Source organism: Ranitomeya variabilis, chromosome 2, assembly GCF_051348905.1.
Source record: "Ranitomeya variabilis isolate aRanVar5 chromosome 2, aRanVar5.hap1, whole genome shotgun sequence".
Lineage (NCBI taxonomy): Eukaryota > Metazoa > Chordata > Amphibia > Anura > Dendrobatidae > Ranitomeya > Ranitomeya variabilis.
In genome coordinates this window covers 1105610238-1105628786 of record NC_135233.1, presented here as the reverse complement: position 1 = coordinate 1105628786, position 18549 = coordinate 1105610238, and the positions used below count along the sequence as shown (strand labels likewise).

Below are 18549 nucleotides of genomic sequence, written 5' to 3'. Positions count from 1 at the left end.
GAAGTGGAGCCGCTGACGGTGGGAGCCGGGTGTCAGACCCCCAAACATCTGACACAGAGAACAACAGTAGGCGGCGCCAGAACCACCCCTAATTATGCCATCAGGAGCGGTGTACAACCAGTGCTGACACATCGCAGCCGCCATGTAACACTTTATCCCCTGACATTTCTCCTTAACAGTGTACGGTGGCTCTAGGGGGGGGGGGGCAAGACGTCATCCCGGTGTAGGGTGGATCTAGGGGAAGGGAGGGCGTCATCCCGGTGTAGGGTGGATCTAGGGGAAGGGAGGGCGTCATCCCGGTGTAGGGTGGATCTAGGGGAAGGGAGGGCGTCATCCCGGTGTAGGGTGGATCTAAGGGAAGGGAGGGCGTCATCCCGGTGTAGGGTGGATCTAGGGGAAGGGAGGGCGTCATCCCGGTGTAGGGTGGATCTAAGGGAAGGGAGGGCGTCATCCCGGTGTAGGGTGGATCTAGGGGAAGGGAGGGCGTCATCCCGGTGTAGGGTGGATCTAGGGGAAGGGAGGGCGTCATCCCGGTGTAGGGTGGATCTAAGGGAAGGGAGGGCGTCATCCCGGTGTAGGGTGGATCTAGGGGAAGACGTCATCCCGGTGTAGGGTAGATCTAGGGGAAGACGTCATCCCGGTGTAGGGTGGATCTAGGGGAAGGGAGGGCGTCATCCCGGTGTAGGGTGGATCTAGGGGAAGACGTCATCCCGGTGTAGGGTAGATCTAGGGGAAGACGTCATCCCGGTGTAGGGTGGATCTAGGGGAAGGGAGGGCGTCATCCCGGTGTAGGGTGGATCTAGGGGAAGGGAGGGCGTCATCCCGGTGTAGGGTGGATCTAGGGGAAGGGAGGGCGTCATCCCGGTGTAGGGTGGATCTAAGGGAAGGGAGGGCGTCATCCCGGTGTAGGGTGGATCTAGGGGAAGGGAGGGCGTCATCCCGGTGTAGGGTGGATCTAGGGGATGACGTCATCCCGGTGTAGGGTGGATCTAGGGGAAGACGTCATCCCGGTGTAGGGTGGATCTAGGGGAAGGGAGGGCGTCATCCCGGTGTAGGGTGGATCTAGGGGATGACGTCATCCCGGTGTAGGGTGGATCTAGGGGAAGACGTCATCCCGGTGTAGGGTGGATCTAGGGGAAGGGAGGGCGTCATCCCGGTGTAGGGTGGATCTAGGGGAAGGGAGGGCGTCATCCCGGTGTAGGGTGGATCTAGGGGAAGGGAGGGCGTCATCCCGGTGTAGGGTGGATCTAGGGGAAGGGAGGGCGTCATCCCGGTGTAGGGTGGATCTAAGGGAAGGGAGGGCGTCATCCCGGTGTAGGGTGGATCTAGGGGAAGACGTCATCCCGGTGTAGGGTGGATCTAGGGGAAGACGTCATCCCGGTGTAGGGTGGATCTAGGGGAAGGGAGGGCGTCATCCCGGTGTAGGGTGGATCTAGGGGAAGGGAGGGCGTCATCCCGGTGTAGGGTGGATCTAGGGGAAGGGAGGGCGTCATCCCGGTGTAGGGTGGATCTAGGGGAAGGGAGGGCGTCATCCCGGTGTAGGGTGGATCTAGGGGGAGGACATCATCCCGGTGTAGGGTGGATCTAGGGGAAGGGAGGGTGCTCTCCTGGTGTACGGTGGCTCTAAGGGAAGAGAGGACGTCATCCCGGTGTAGGGTGGATCTAGGGGAAGGGAGGGCGTCATCCCAGTGTACGGTGGCTCTAGGGGAAGGGAGGGTGCTCTCCTGTGCACAGTGGCTCTAGCGGAGGGGAGGGCGTCATCCTGGTGTACAGCAGCTCTAGGGGAAGGAAGGGCGCCATCCCGGTGTCCGGCGGCTCTTGGGGAAGGAAGGGCGTCATCCCGGTGTCCAGCGGCTCTAGGGGAAGGGAAGGCGCCATCCCGCTGTCCGGCGGCTCTAGGGGAAGGGAGGGCGTCATCCCAGTGTCCAGCGGCTCTAGGGGAAGGGAAGGCGCTCTCCTGTGCACAGTGGCTCTAGCGGAGGGGAGGGCGTCATCCCGGTGTACAGCAGCTCTAGGGGAAGGAAGGGCGCCATCCCGGTGTCCGGCGGCTCTTGGGGAAGGGAAGGGAAGGCGCTCTTCCGTGTACAGTGGCTCTAGGGAAAGGGAGGGCGCTCTCCCATGTAAAGTGGCTCAGGGAATTTCCTGTATCCTACTATGATCTCAGAATGTCACACTGGACACAGTGTAGTACGCACAGACCCCAGGGGTTACTTTATTTAATGTTGTTGAGCTCGAGCCTCGATAGATGAACTTTTACAAGCCTAGCTGGGTCGACCAGGGTCTGCTCCGCTGTTATCTTGACAGGCGGTATAACAGGACCTTGCACAGCGGGACTGGTTCGCTCTGATTAGTCGTAGAGGATGGTGGCAGTGTGCAGCACTTGTGCTTCCTCACTGCACGTGATGGCGATGACGTGACCACAGTATCGAAGGGAAAACTCCTATCATTACTTTGTATTAGAAAAATCCTTTTTGCAAAAAAAAATAATAATTTGAATATTTTTAGCAAAAAAACATGGTCTTTAAAAAATATAAACAATCGGCTTCACAGGGGTCTAACACCCCCACAATCATCTGGCTGCTAACATTAGGAGTCCGAACAGCACAGCGCCACACACTGAACAGTGGCCATTCTCAGTACAGCAGCTCCGAAGACATTCAGTTCTCTAGGAGCAGCGCACGGAGCTGTACTGACCCCAGCATGTGCATCCGGCAGCTCATCAGTCACAGTTCTGGGGGTCAGATCCTCACCGACCGTTGGAGGGTCACCAATGTCGAACTCCTTTACCACTACAAAGACAGAATTGATAAACCCAATCTTATGTGAGGCAGAGAAAGCCCAAAGTCCCATCCTCAGCTGGTGAGGACTGATCTCGCCCACAGGCTCCTGTATGGCAGAGGCTCAGCTGTTTCTTTGGTGCGTCCTCTCGTGGACCCGGTGGTTGGACCTCTGGTGGAAGCTCTTGTCGCAGTGCTGGCACTTGTACGGCCTCTCCCCCGTGTGTGTCCTTTGATGATCTATCATGTTGGACTTTTTCCGGAAAGCCTTCCCGCAGGTGGAGCACTGATGAGGTTTCACCCCTGTGTGGATTTTCCGGTGCCGGGCGAAGCTGGAGTTGTCTCGGAAGCTCTTGTCGCACTGGGGGCACTTGTACGGCCTCTCCCCCGTGTGCGTCCGCAGGTGGATCTTGAGGTGGAAGCCGCGGATGAAGCTCTTCTCGCAGTGGGTGCACTTGTAGGGCCTCTCCCCCGTGTGTGTCCTCATATGCATCTGGAAATTAAAGTTTGTGCAGTTCTCGCCACAAATACCGCAGATAATAATCGCCTGACCGCACTGCTGCAAACTGACGAGATCGTCCTCCACCTCCGGGAGGGGAAGCTCGGGCTCACACACTGGGAAGAGTAGTGAATGAGGTGGCGCCTCGTTCTCTATGGGGTCAGGATGCTTGTTTTGGTCAGATTTGTGTAACGTGGCCACGGACTTAATCTGCCGGGCGAGCGCCTTCCTCCGAGTCCAATCTCCACAGGTCTGCTCGGGTGTCGGCTCTCTGGAATTCGTCACGGTCCACTCACGGCCAGATTCTGAAATAAAGAGAGTGTGAATCCTCGGTGGAAGGTCAGAAAGTGGCTGAATGCTCCAGTCACACCCAAAGCTGTATATCTGCAGTGCCGGAGCTCAGATCACTCACTCACTGTGACCCTGAACCAGCAAGGGGTGCCGCAAGTAAGAGGAGCTAGGTTATGTCACCACTGGTTATTACATGCTTAGGAGGAGACTGTCAGAATCCACACTGTCATACGAACAGCCTGCTCTACCGCCATCTTACCGGACATCTGGAAACCACAACCTCCGTCCTCCGCCTCCTCCTTTACTATCCCGGTGTGCAGAGAGTCAAGTACGAGACCTGGGGGCAGACAGCGTGCAAATATATGGACGGAGCAATAAGGGACAATATATATATGTGTATGTGTGAGGACTGGAGGCAGCTACCTGGGGTCCAGTCCTGCGGGGACGTGGCAGGGTCTCCTAGATCCTCGTCTTTCACAGGCAGTAAATCTGGACAACAAAAAAAGGACGTGATACCTGAGGGCAAACAGGCAGGCGGCATCCGCACCCCAACTCACCAGGCTCAGCCTTCATGTCCCTCTGCTCAAGTTCCTCCGCCTCAACCGCACAACCTCGGTAGTTTATCCGCAGCACGATATCCGGCCCAAACCCTGCAACGTCCAAGAGAAGAAAACTGATGACCTATGAGAGAAATGGCGTGTGCTCCAGCAAAACAGAAATTCGTACAAAGACCCCGTTACACGGAATGCAGTGACCCCTATTACACAGGGTGCAGTACACTCAGCGACCACATGGGCAGTACAGACACTCCCTAATACATGGGGTGCAGTACACTCAGCGACCACATGGTGTCAGTACAGAGACTCCCTATTACATGGGGTGCAGTGCACTCAGCGACCACATGGTGTCAGTACAGAGACTCCCTATTACATGGGGTGCAGTACACTCAGCGACCACATGGTGTCAGTACAGAGACTCCCTAATACATGGGGTGCAGTACACTCAGCGACCACATGGTGTCAGTACAGAGACTCCCTATTACATGGGGTGCAGTGCACTCAGCGACCACATGGTGTCAGTACAGAGACTCCCTATTACATGGGGTGCAGTGCACTCAGCGACCACATGGTGTCAGTACAGAGACTCCCTATTACATGGGGTGCAGTACACTCAGCGACCACAGTGTCAGTACAGAGACTCCTTATTACATGGGGTGCAGTGCACACAGCGACCACATGGTGTCAGTACAGAGACTCCCTATTACATGGGGTGCAGTACACTCAGCGACCACATGGTGTCAGTACAGAGACTCCCTAATACATGGGGTGCAGTACACTCAGCGACCACAGTGTCAGTACAGAGACTCCCTAATACATGGGGTGCAGTACACTCAGCGACCACAGTGTCAGTACAGAGACTCCCTAATACATGGGGTGCAGTGCACTCAGCGACCACAGTGTCAGTACAGAGACTCCCTAATACATGGGGTGCAGTACACTCAGCGACCACATGGTGTCAGTACAGAGACTCCCTATTACATGGGGTGCAGTGCACACAGCGACCACAGTGTCAGTACAGAGACTCCCTATTACATGGGGTGCAGTGCACACAGGGACCACAGTGTCAGTACAGAGACTCCCTAATACATGGGGTGCAGTGCACACAGGGACCACAGTGTCAGTACAGAGACTCCCTAATACATGGGGTGCAGTACACTCAGCGACCACATGGTGTCAGTACAGAGACTCCCTAATACATGGGGTGCAGTGCACACAGCGACCACAGTGTCAGTACAGAGACTCCCTATTACATGGGGTGCAGTACACTCAGCGACCACATGGTGTCAGTACAGAGACTCCCTATTACATGGGGTGCAGTGCACACAGGGACCACAGTGTCAGTACAGACACTGCCTATTACATGGGGTGCAGTGCTCACAGCGACCACAGTGTCAGTACAGAGACTCCTTATTACATGGGGTGCAGTACACTCAGCGACCACAGTGTCAGTACAGAGACTCCCTATTACATGGGGTGCAGTGCACACAGGGACCACAGTGTCAGTACAGACACTGCCTATTACATGGGGTGCAGTGCTCACAGCGACCACAGTGTCAGTACAGAGACTCCTTATTACATGGGGTGCAGTACACTCAGCGACCACAGTGTCAGTACAGAGACTCCCTATTACATGGGGTGCAGTGCACACAGGGACCACAGTGTCAGTACAGACACTGCCTATTACATGGGGTGCAGTGCACAGAGCGACCACATGGTGTCAGTACAAAGACTCCCTATTACATGGGGTGCAGTGCACACAGGGACCACAGTGTCAGTACAGACACTGCCTATTACATGGGGTGCAGTGCTCACAGCGACCACAGTGTCAGTACAGAGACTCCTTATTACATGGGGTGCAGTACACTCAGCGACCACAGTGTCAGTACAGAGACTCCCTAATACATGGGGTGCAGTACAGTCAGCGACCACAGTGTCAGTACAGAGACTCCTTATTACATGGGGTGCAGTGCACTCAGCGACCACAGTGTCAGTACAGAGACTCCCTAATACATGGGGTGCAGTGCACTCAGCGACCACAGTGTCAGTACAGAGACTCCCTATTACATGGGGTGCAGTGCACTCAGCGACCACATGGTGTCAGTACAGAGACTCCCTATTACATGGGGTGCAGTGCACACAGCGACCACATGGTGTCAGTACAGAGACTCCCTATTACACAGGGTGCAGTGCTCACAGCGACCACATGGTGTCAGTACAGAGACTCCCTAATACATGAAGTGCAGTGCACACAGCGACCACAGTGTCAGTACAGAGACTCCCTATTACATGGGGTGCAGTACACTCAGCGACCACATGGTGTCAGTACAGAGACTCCCTATTACATGGGGTGCAGTGCACACAGCGACCACAGTGTCAGTACAGAGACTCCCTAATACATGGGGTGCAGTACACTCAGCGACCACATGGTGTCAGTACAGAGACTCCCTAATACATGGGGTGCAGTACACTCAGCGACCACATGGTGTCAGTACAGAGACTCCCTATTACATGGGGTGCAGTGCACACAGCAACCACAGTGTCAGTACAGAGACTCCCTAATACATGGGGTGCAGTACACTCAGCGACCACATGGTGTCAGTACAGAGACTCCCTATTACATGGGGTGCAGTGCACACAGCGACCACATGGTGTCAGTACAGAGACTCCCTATTACATGGGGTGCAGTGCACACAGCGACCACATGGTGTCAGTACAGAGACTCCCTATTACATGGGGTGCAGTACACTCAGCGACCACATGGTGTCAGTACAGAGACTCCCTAATACATGGGGTGCAGTACACTCAGCGACCACAGTGTCAGTACAGAGACTCCCTATTACATGTGGTGCAGTGCACACAGCGACCACAGTGTCAGTACAGAGACTCCTTATTACATGGGGTGCAGTGCACTCAGCGACCACAGTGTCAGTACAGAGACTCCTTATTACATGGGGTGCAGTGCACACAGCGACCACAGTGTCAGTACAGAGACTCCTTATTACATGGGGTGCAGTGCACTCAGCGACCACAGTGTCAGTACAGACACTCCCTATTACATGGGGTGCAGTGCACACAGCTACCACATGGTGTCAGTACAGAGACTCCCTAATACATGGGGTGCAGTACACTCAGCGACCACATGGTGTCAGTACAGAGACTCCCTAATACATGGGGTGCAGTACACTCAGCGACCACATGGTGTCAGTACAGAGACTCCCTATTACATGGGGTGCAGTGCACACAGCGACCACAGTGTCAGTACAGAGACTCCCTATTACATGGGGTGCAGTACACTCAGCGACCACATGGTGTCAGTACAGAGACTCCCTATTACATGGGGTGCAGTGCACACAGGGACCACAGTGTCAGTACAGACACTGCCTATTACATGGGGTGCAGTGCACAGAGCGACCACATGGTGTCAGTACAAAGACTCCCTATTACATGGGGTGCAGTGCACACAGGGACCACAGTGTCAGTACAGACACTGCCTATTACATGGGGTGCAGTGCTCACAGCGACCACAGTGTCAGTACAGAGACTCCTTATTACATGGGGTGCAGTACACTCAGCGACCACAGTGTCAGTACAGAGACTCCCTAATACATGGGGTGCAGTACAGTCAGCGACCACAGTGTCAGTACAGAGACTCCTTATTACATGGGGTGCAGTGCACTCAGCGACCACAGTGTCAGTACAGAGACTCCCTATTACATGGGGTGCAGTGCACTCAGCGACCACATGGTGTCAGTACAGAGACTCCCTATTACATGGGGTGCAGTGCACACAGCGACCACATGGTGTCAGTACAGAGACTCCCTATTACACAGGGTGCAGTGCTCACAGCGACCACATGGTGTCAGTACAGAGACTCCCTAATACATGAAGTGCAGTGCACACAGCGACCACAGTGTCAGTACAGAGACTCCCTATTACATGGGGTGCAGTACACTCAGCGACCACATGGTGTCAGTACAGAGACTCCCTATTACATGGGGTGCAGTGCACACAGCGACCACAGTGTCAGTACAGAGACTCCCTAATACATGGGGTGCAGTACACTCAGCGACCACATGGTGTCAGTACAGAGACTCCCTAATACATGGGGTGCAGTACACTCAGCGACCACATGGTGTCAGTACAGAGACTCCCTATTACATGGGGTGCAGTGCACACAGCAACCACAGTGTCAGTACAGAGACTCCCTAATACATGGGGTGCAGTACACTCAGCGACCACATGGTGTCAGTACAGAGACTCCCTATTACATGGGGTGCAGTGCACACAGCGACCACATGGTGTCAGTACAGAGACTCCCTATTACATGGGGTGCAGTGCACACAGCGACCACATGGTGTCAGTACAGAGACTCCCTATTACATGGGGTGCAGTGCACACAGCAACCACAGTGTCAGTACAGAGACTCCCTAATACATGGGGTGCAGTACACTCAGCGACCACATGGTGTCAGTACAGAGACTCCCTATTACATGGGGTGCAGTGCACACAGCGACCACATGGTGTCAGTACAGAGACTCCCTATTACATGGGGTGCAGTGCACACAGCGACCACATGGTGTCAGTACAGAGACTCCCTATTACATGGGGTGCAGTACACTCAGCGACCACATGGTGTCAGTACAGAGACTCCCTAATACATGGGGTGCAGTACACTCAGCGACCACAGTGTCAGTACAGAGACTCCCTAATACATGGGGTGCAGTGCACACAGCGACCACAGTGTCAGTACAGAGACTCCCTATTACATGTGGTGCAGTGCACACAGCGACCACAGTGTCAGTACAGAGACTCCTTATTACATGGGGTGCAGTGCACTCAGCGACCACAGTGTCAGTACAGAGACTCCTTATTACATGGGGTGCAGTGCACACAGCGACCACAGTGTCAGTACAGAGACTCCTTATTACATGGGGTGCAGTGCACTCAGCGACCACAGTGTCAGTACAGACACTCCCTATTACATGTGGTGCAGTGCTCACAGCGACCACATGGTGTCAGTACAGAGACTCCCTAATACATGGGGTGCAGTACACTCAGCGACCACATGGTGTCAGTACAGAGACTCCCTAATACATGGGGTGCAGTGCACACAGCTACCACATGGTGTCAGTACAGAGACTCCCTAATACATGGGGTGCAGTACACTCAGCGACCACATGGTGTCAGTACAGAGACTCCCTATTACATGGGGTGCAGTGCACACAGCGACCACATAGTGTCAGTACAGAGACTCCCTATTACATGGGGTGCAGATCCTCTTATAAGGGCTCATTTCCACTTGCGAGAAACACGTCCGTGTCTCGCATGTGGAAACCAAGCTGTGGCGCCGTCACATTTGGAGCGGAGAGTGCAGCTCCATGTGTTCCTATGCGGTCTCAAGCTCCGCTCTGGAGTGCCGGCGCCATAGCTTGGTTTTCACATGCGAGACACGGACGTTTATCTCACAAGTGGAAAGAAGCCCTTAGTGCAATACACGCAGTGACCACATGGCGACAGTACAGAGACTCCCTATTACATGGGGTGCAGTGCACACAGCGACCACATTGTGTCAGTACAGAGACTCCTTATCACACGGGGTGCAGATCCTCTATTATGAGTACAATACACGCAGTGACCACATGGTGTCAGTACAGAGACCTCCCTATTATATAGGGCGCAGTACACACAGTGACCACATGGTGTTAGAGAAAGGTCTGGGTGTCTTCCTTCCCACAGGCAGTGATAGAAGCTGCACCCCCACATTTAGGATTTTTCAGCAGTTACCTTCCTGGGAGTGACCGCGCCTCTTGGATTCCTCTTCGCTGGCGATTCGGATCAGGACCCCCGAATTCTCAATACGATACCCTGAGAAGGGAAATGGAGCGATGAGAGGAAAAAACGGCTAGTTGTGTCCTACAACAGCAGCCGTCAGCCATGGGAAATAGGTGGTCTGTGTGCGGCTCCATCTCAGTGCAGCTTATTAGGTGCACATTAGAAATACACCAGAAAGTGACCAGAAGGGAAGAGCTACAACTGCTTACTCACTGCACCAGCCTCTTTACTTTCCCACAACTTTCACCGTGCTGACATTTGCCCTTAGTGTGCACTGACATGGCATTCAGGCACCCGTTTGTGAGCCCAGTTGTTGCTTGTGTCCGAATCCCCCACAAAAAGGGATTACGGCGTAGGTGTCAACAGGGCCATAGGTTAGAATGGCGCCAGAAGAGTGAACGGAGCGTGCACCATGTTTGGGCGAGTACGCCTACTGGAGGCGAAACTCACACTTCGTAGATGCGGCCCCCGGGCGTGTAACTAAAGCAATGTGAAAGCGTCCATACAGTGATTGCTCCACTAATCCTTACTCTCCTTCACAATCCCAAACTCCAGCACTCTCCAAATATCTCACCTCCCTCTTACACCCCCGACCCCATCTGCAGACCTGCTCCGCAACCTCATTTCCCTCCTAACACGCCGGAGATTCTCATTCTCCCACCTCTTCTCTCTCTCCCTTCCTCCCACTTTCCCTCGCTCCTCATCTCTCCACTCTCTCAACCTTCTCCCACCTCCTGTCTCTCTCCACCTCTCGCCTTCTCCCACCTGATCTAAATTTCTCCACTTCTCCTGCCTCCTCTGGCCCCCTCGCCTTCTCCCACCTCCTCTTGCCCTTTCACCTTCTCCCACCTTCTCCAGCCTCCTCTGGCCCCCTCGCCTCCTCTGGTCCCCTCGCCTTCTCCCGCCTCCTCTGGCCCCCTCGCCTCCTCTGGTCCCCTCGCCTTCTCCCGCCTCCTCTGGCCCCCTCGCCTCCTCTGGTCCCCTCGCCTTCTCCCGCCTCCTCTGGCCCCCTCGCCTTCTCACACCTGATCTAAATTTCTCCACTTCTCCTGCCTCCTCGCCTTCTCCAGCCTCCTCTGTCCCCCTCGCCTTCTCCCACCTCCTCTTGCCCTTTCACCTTCTCCCACTTTCTCCCGCCTCCTCTGGCCCCTTCGCCTTCTCCCGCCTCCTCTGGCCCCCTCGCCTCCTCTGATCCCCTCGCCTTCTCCCGCCTCCTCTGGCCCCCTCGCCTTCTCCCGCCTCCTCTGGCCCCCTCGCCTCCTCTGGTCCCCTCGCCTCCTCCCGCCTCCTCTGGCCCCCTCGTCTTCTCCCGCCTCCTCTGGCCCCCTCGCCTTCTCACACCTGATCTAAATTTCTCCACTTCTCCTGCTTCCTCTGGCCCCCTCGCCTTCTCCAGCCTCCTCTGTCCCCCTCGCCTTCTCCCACCTCCTCTTGCCCTTTCACCTTCTCCCACCTCCTCTGGCCCCCTCGCCTTCTCCCGCCTCCTCTGGGCCCCTCGCATTCTCCCGCCTCCTCTGGCCCCCTCGCCTTCTCCCGCCTCCTCTGGCCCCCTCGCCTCCTCTGGTCCCCTCGCCTCCTCCCGCCTCCTCTGGCCCCTTCGCCTTCTCCCGCCTCCTCTGGCCCCCTCGCCTCCTCTGGTCCCCTCGCCTTCTCCCGCCTCCTCTGGCCCCCTCGCCTTCTCCCGCCTCCTCTGGCCCCCTCGCCTTCTCCCGCCTCCTCTGGCCCCCTCGCCTTCTCCCGCCTCCTCTGTCCACCTCTTCTTCTCCCGCCTCCTCTGGCCCCCTCGCCTTCTCCCGCCTCCTCTGGCCCCCTCGCCTTCTCCCGCCTCCTCTGGCCCCCTCGCCTTCTCCCGCCTCCTCTGGCCCCCTCGCCTTCTCCCGCCTCCTCTGGCCCCCTCGCCTTCTCCCGCCTCCTCTGGCCCCCTCGCCTTCTCCCGCCTCCTCTGGCCCCCTCGCCTTCTCCCGCCTCCTCTGGCCCCCTCGCCTTCTCCCGCCTCCTCTGGCCCCCTCGCCTTCTCCCGCCTCCTCTGGCCCCCTCGCCTTCTCCCGCCTCCTCTGTGCACCTCTTCTTCTCCCAACTCCTCTGGCCCCCTCGACTGCTCCCGCCTCCTCTGGCCCCCTCGCCTTCTCCCGCCTCCTCTGGCCCCCTCGCCTTCTCCCGCCTCCTCTGGCCCCCTCGCCTTCTCCCGCCTCCTCTGGCCCCCTCGCCTTCTCCCGCCTCCTCTGGCCCCCTCGCCTTCTCCCGCCTCCTCTGGCCCCCTCGCCTTCTCCCGCCTCCTGGCCCCCTCGCCTTCTCCCGCCCCCTCACCTTCTCCCGCCTCCTCTGGCCCCTTCGCCTTCTCCCGCCTCCTCTGGCCCCCTCGCCTTCTCCCGCCTCCTCTGGCCCCCTCGCCTTCTCCCGCCTCCTCTGGCCCCCTCGCCTTCTCCCGCCTCCTCTGGCCCCCTCGCCTTCTCCCGCCTCCTCTGGCCCCCTCGCCTTCTCCCGCCTCCTCTGGCCCCCTCGCCTTCTCCCGCCTCCTCTGGCCCCCTCGCCTTCTCCCGCCTCCTCTGGCCCCCTCGCCTTCTCCCGCCTCCTCTGGCCCCCTCGCCTTCTCCCGCCTCCTCTGGCCCCCTCGCCTTCTCCCGCCTCCTCTGGCCCCCTCGCCTTCTCCCGCCTCCTCTGGCCCCCTCGCCTTCTCCCGCCTCCTCTGGCCCCCTCGCCTTCTCCCGCTTCCTCTGGCCCCCTCGCCTTCTCCCGCCTCCTCTGGCCCCCTCGCCTTCTCCCGCCTGATCTAAATTTCTCCACTTGTCCTGCCTCCTCTGTCCCCCTCGCCTTCTCCCGCCTGATCTAAATTTCTCCACTTCTCCTGCCTCCTCTGGCCCCCTCGCCTTCTCCCGCCTCCTCTGTCCCCCTCGCCTTCTCCAGCCTCCTCTGTCCCCCTCGCCTTCTCCAGCCTCCTCTTGCCCTTTCACCTTCTCCCACCTTCTCCCGCCTCCTCTGGCCCCCTCGCCTTCTCCCGCCTCCTCTGGCCCCCTCGCCTTCTCCCGCCTCCTCTGGCCCCCTCGCCTTCTCCCACCTCCTCTGGCCCCCTCGCCTTCTCCAGCCTCCTCTTGCCCTTTCACCTTCTCCCACCTTCTCCCGCCTCCTCTGGCCCCCTCGCCTTCTCCCGCCTCCTCTGGCCCCCTCGCCTTCTCCCGCCTCCTCTGGCCCCCTCGCCTTCTCCCGCCTCCTCTGGCCCCCTCGCCTTCTCCCGCCTCCTCTGGCCCCCTCGCCTTCTCCCGCCTCCTCTGGCCCCCTCGCCTTCTCCCGCCTCCTCTGGCCCCCTCGCCTTCTCCCGCCTCCTCTGGCCCCCTCGCCTTCTCCCGCCTCCTCTGGCCCCCTCGCCTTCTCCCGCCTCCTCTGGCCCCCTCCCGCCTCCTCTGTCCACCTCTTCTTCTCCCAACTCCTCTGGCCCCCTCGCCTTCTCCCGCCTCCTCTGCCCACCTCTTCTTCTCCCAACTCCTCTGGCCCCCTCGCCTTCTCCCGCCTCCTCTGGCCCCCTCGCCTTCTCCCGCCTCCTCTGGCCCCCTCGCCTTCTCCCGCCTCCTCTGGCCCCCTCGCCTTCTCCCGCCTCCTCTGGCCCCCTCGCCTTCTCCCGCCTCCTCTGGCCCCCTCGCCTTCTCCCGCCTCCTCTGGCCCCCTCGCCTTCTCCCGCCTCCTCTGGCCACCTCGCCTTCTCCCGCCTCCTCTGGCCCCCTCGCCTTCTCCCGCCTCCTCTGGCCCCCTCGCCTTCTCCCGCCTCCTCTGGCCCCCTCGCCTTCTCCCGCTTCCTCTGGCCCCCTCGCCTTCTCCCGCCTCCTCTGGCCCCCTCGCCTTCTCCCGCCTGATCTAAATTTCTCCACTTGTCCTGCCTCCTCTGTCCCCCTCGCCTTCTCCCGCCTGATCTAAATTTCTCCACTTCTCCTGCCTCCTCTGGCCCCCTCGCCTTCTCCCGCCTCCTCTGTCCCCCTCGCCTTCTCCAGCCTCCTCTGTCCCCCTCGCCTTCTCCAGCCTCCTCTTGCCCTTTCACCTTCTCCCACCTTCTCCCGCCTCCTCTGGCCCCCTCGCCTTCTCCCGCCTCCTCTGGCCCCCTCGCCTTCTCCCGCCTCCTCTGGCCCCCTCGCCTTCTCCCGCCTCCTCTGGCCCCCTCGCCTTCTCCAGCCTCCTCTGGCCCCCTCGCCTTCTCCAGCCTCCTCTTGCCCTTTCACCTTCTCCCACCTTCTCCCGCCTCCTCTGGCCCCCTCGCCTTCTCCCGCCTCCTCTGGCCCCCTCGCCTTCTCCCGCCTCCTCTGGCCCCCTCGCCTTCTCCCGCCTCCTCTGGCCCCCTCGCCTTCTCCCGCCTCCTCTGGCCCCCTCGCCTTCTCCCGCCTCCTCTGGCCCCCTCGCCTTCTCCCGCCTCCTCTGGCCCCCTCGCCTTCTCCCGCCTCCTCTGGCCCCCTCGCCTTCTCCCGCCTCCTCTGGCCCCCTCGCCTTCTCCCGCCTCCTCTGGCCCCCTCGCCTTCTCCCGCCTCCTCTGGCCCCCTCGCCTTCTCCCGCCTCCTCTGGTCCCCTCGCCTTCTCCCGCCTCCTCTGGCCCCCTCCCGCCTCCTCTGTCCACCTCTTCTTCTCCCAACTCCTCTGGCCCCCTCGCCTTCTCCCGCCTCCTCTGCCCACCTCTTCTTCTCCCAACTCCTCTGGCCCCCTCGCCTTCTCCCGCCTCCTCTGCCCACCTCTTCTTCTCCCAAGTCCTCTGGTCCCCACGCCTTCTCCCGCCTCCTCTGGCCCCCTCTTCTCCCACCTCCTCTGGCCCCCTCTCTTTTCTCTGCCTCACTGCTGGTGGTATATCTCCCGATTCAGAGCCCCACAGCTGATGCCCCCAACTATTTCTCCCTCCTATCACTCAACATCTACTGGAACCTATCGTAATCTCTCCAACATAAAACCCATTCCCTTGACCCCACTCTGCTGCTTTCTTTCTTTCTCTGGAATGTTCTTGGAACGCCTGTTGTAACTGCAATAAGCGCCGCATCATTGATTACCTCTTTACCGCTCATAATCTATCTTTCCTGGCCTCATCGAAACATGGCTGACACCCTGCGACACCGACTCCCCTGCTACGCTGTGCAACAGGCCGGTGTCTTCCACTTCACCCACATTCCTCGCCCGGCAACAGACATGATGAAGGAGTGGGTCTTCTCCATTCTAACAACTTCTCCTTCAACCCAATCCCACCAAACACACTTTTTTTTTTTTTTTTTTTTAAAGTGCTCTCGGTCTGTATCCACTCTCCCTCCAACCTCCGAGTGGCTGTCATGTACCGACCTACGGGCCAGGAGACTGCCTTTATTGAACAATTGTCCACCTGGCTTCTACATTTTCTGTGCAGATATCACCACCATCATCATGGGAGACTTCAACATCCCCACTGACACCCACCAGTCAGCAGCCTCCAAACTCCTGTCCCTTACTTCATCCTTTGGTCTTAATGGTCCTCCTCAGTCACCCACACAGACGGACATACATTAGATCTTATATTCACCCGACTCTGCTCCCTAGCTAACCTCACTCCCCCTTCTGGCCACCAGCTACTCTCTTTCTCATCCCTGTCCTCCTCACCTGTCCTCCATGTCCAGCGACTAACGCACTCCGGCAGAAGCCTCACACACCTAGCCATCCACACGCTCTCCAATTCTATTCTCCCGCTGTCCTTCATATCTTCACTCCATAACAAAGTGCCCCCAATTTCTACAGCACAACACTCGCATCAGCTATTGACTCAGTCGCCCCACTCGTCCATGGCAGTGTGACGAATCACTAGACAACCCTGGCACAACAACCTCACTAAAAAGCTTTGGCGAGTGTCCAGGGTTACAGAGCGGTGATTGAAGAAAATACATTCACAGGAAGACTTCACTGCATCCATACAAGCCACACTCGCATTCAAGTCATCCCTCACATCTACTAAACAGGCCTACTTCACCACCCTCGTATCTTCTTTATACCACAACACCAAAACGGTAGAGATGAGCGGATGCGTGGAAGTTCTTCAACCAGAACCCGAACCCCATTGAGAACAAGGAAGACCTGAACTTTGGAACTGGGTGAGTAAAGGCGAGCGCCATCTTGGGAGGAGGACTTTTTTTTTCTAGCAAGATGGTGCCACCGGCGCATGAGCAGTAGCAGCTATTGGATCACTGTCCAGTGCCAGGCGCCAGTTACATACAGATTTGTTTTTCTTTTTTTAAGGAATATCAGGAAAACTACAAAGAAATTAATTATAAACACATTACATATGCGATCTGGCTGCCACCACCGGCACCTGCCTGCAGAAGGGTTTTTTTCCCCAAGATATATATATATATATATATATATATATAATAATCATTATGTAAACTAGGGAGAGATCAGTGACTTATCAGAAGCCATACTGATGAATACCTAATCAGAGCACCACATGAAGACCCCCCCACAGGCCGCCCCGGAGCATGAGCATATCATTAACTCAAAATAGAAAATAAAGATTCCACAACAACCACAAGACTGATTCCATTACCAGGTATCATTGTAATCAGTATAACAGCGCCGACCTGACACTGTCTGTAGTCACTGAGTACAATCCTGCTGACAGGGGCACTTTAAACAGTTACTCAACACCTCATCTCATCCCTAACCCATCTCTTCAACCTATCACTAACTTCTGGTACCATCCCTTCTGCCACAATCACATATATCCTGAAGGAACCATCACTCGACCCGACCTCTACAACCAGACATCGTCCCGTATTGATGCTCCCATTCGTCTACAAACACCTCAAACAAGATGCCTACACTGAACTCTCCTACCACCTCTCATCTAACTTCCTCTTTGACCTACAATCCGGCTTCTGTCCCCATCAAAACTGCCCTGACCAAAACTACTAAGGACTTATTTACTGCCAAAGCTAACAGACAATTCTCTATACTCCTAATTCTTGACCGGTCCTCTGCCTTCAACAGTTGACCACTGCCTCCTACTGCAGATTCGCTCTTCCTTTGGTGTCAAAGACCTCGCCCTATCCTGGATCTCCTCATACCTTACCATCCGCACATCTAGCGTCTCCCACACTACCTCCTCATCCCGCCCTCTCTGATGGGAGTCTCTCTATGCTCTGTCCTAGGACTCCTACTCTTCTCCATCTATACACTCAGCCTGGGACAACTTAAACTCCCATGACTACCGGTATCATCTATATGCCGACGACACTCAGATCAACCTCTCTGGCCCAGATCCACCTCTCTGCTCTCCAGAATCCCGGAGTGTCCACCAGCCATATCCTCCTTCTCCTCTCGCTTCCTCAAACTCAATGTGGACAAATCTGAACTCTTGATCATTCCTCCATCTCACGTATCTTCCCTACCTGATCTTTCACAATAAATGATGTCACATTTCCCGTGTTCCAGAAATCCGCTGCCTTGGAGTAACCCTTAAGTCTGCCCTGCCCTTCGCATAGCACATCTAAGCCCTGGCCACCTCTAACTCAAAAGTATTTCCAGTATCCATTCTTTCCTCAACACTCAATCCACTAAAATGCCCTCATCATCTCCCGCCTTGACTACTGCAACATCCTCCTCTGTGGCCTCCCTGCTAACACTCTCGCACCTCTCCAGTCCATCCATAACTCTGCTGACCGACTAATCCACCTCACTACTCCTCCGCAAATCTGTTCACTGGCTCCCAATTCCCCAGCATATCCAGTTCAAACTACTAACGCTGACTTACAAAACCATCCATAACCTGTCTCCCAGTCAGGAGGGGGGACGGTGCGGAGATACTGTGCTGTTTATATGGACTCTGAGGGTGGAGCAGTCAGGCAGCACTCACCGAGGTGGAGGAGCACATTGTGGATCTCGTGCATGGCGCTCCCGTAAAGACGGCGCTGCCAGTCTGCCAGGATGTCCCACTGCTCCTCCGAGAACGAGGCGACCACTTCTGTGAATGAGATGGAGGCCTGAGGAGGAAGATTCAGCAATCAGTAACACACCATGGTCACAACGGGCTCCTTCATGTACGTGGACTTGGGGTGACTTACCCGCTGAGCTGCCTCCATTGTCTGCAGCTCTCTTTTGGGCAAAATGAGGTAAGCAGGACACGGCCCGGACAGCTCCGCCCGCTGGACACGGCCCGGACAGCTCCGCCCGCTGGACACGGCCCGGACAGCTCCGCCCGCTGGACACGGCCCGGACAGCTCCGCCCGCTGGACACGGCCCGGACAGCTCCGCCCGCTGGACACGGCCTGTGATAGCAGCAGTCAGTGGTGCACACAGGTCCAAGCTCCAGTACAGCGACCACAAGCTCAGGAGCTTCTAAATATAAAGAAGACCACAGATCAGATTTCCATTAACAGTGGTTTTTCTCCAAATTAGATTTATTGTGTTTATTCCTCAATGATGATGCAATAAACAGATGAATATATTTTCTGTGAGCGCGACGTCTCGGACCCTTCATAAGCCTGAAGTAAGTGTGGTGTGGGGGGAGACTGCGATGATTTCCTAGCAATCTCAGACTGTATAGGAATATAGCAGGGAAGGTGTGCAAGCGTCAGTCAGAACTGAGGACGGCGGACATTGGGCCGCG

At 56.9% G+C, this 18549-nt stretch overlaps 1 protein-coding gene across 1 annotated transcript in view; it reads right to left on the bottom strand.

The window, feature by feature from the left end:
- LOC143804095 (uncharacterized) overlaps window positions 1-18155 on the bottom strand; it is a 40916-nt gene extending 22761 nt beyond the window's left edge. Inside the window, exons 1-8 of the mRNA XM_077281831.1 lie at window positions 18005-18155; window positions 17797-17923; window positions 9912-9992; window positions 4125-4217; window positions 3991-4056; window positions 3827-3904; window positions 2904-3581; window positions 2695-2789 (exon numbers count right to left, since the gene is read on the bottom strand). Coding sequence (XP_077137946.1) covers window positions 2695-2789; window positions 2904-3581; window positions 3827-3904; window positions 3991-4056; window positions 4125-4217; window positions 9912-9992; window positions 17797-17923; window positions 18005-18022 — 1236 coding nt within the window. The 5' untranslated portion in view covers window positions 18023-18155. The remainder of the gene's footprint in view (window positions 1-2694; window positions 2790-2903; window positions 3582-3826; window positions 3905-3990; window positions 4057-4124; window positions 4218-9911; window positions 9993-17796; window positions 17924-18004) is intronic.
- Between the last annotated feature and the right edge of the window lie 394 nt (window positions 18156-18549).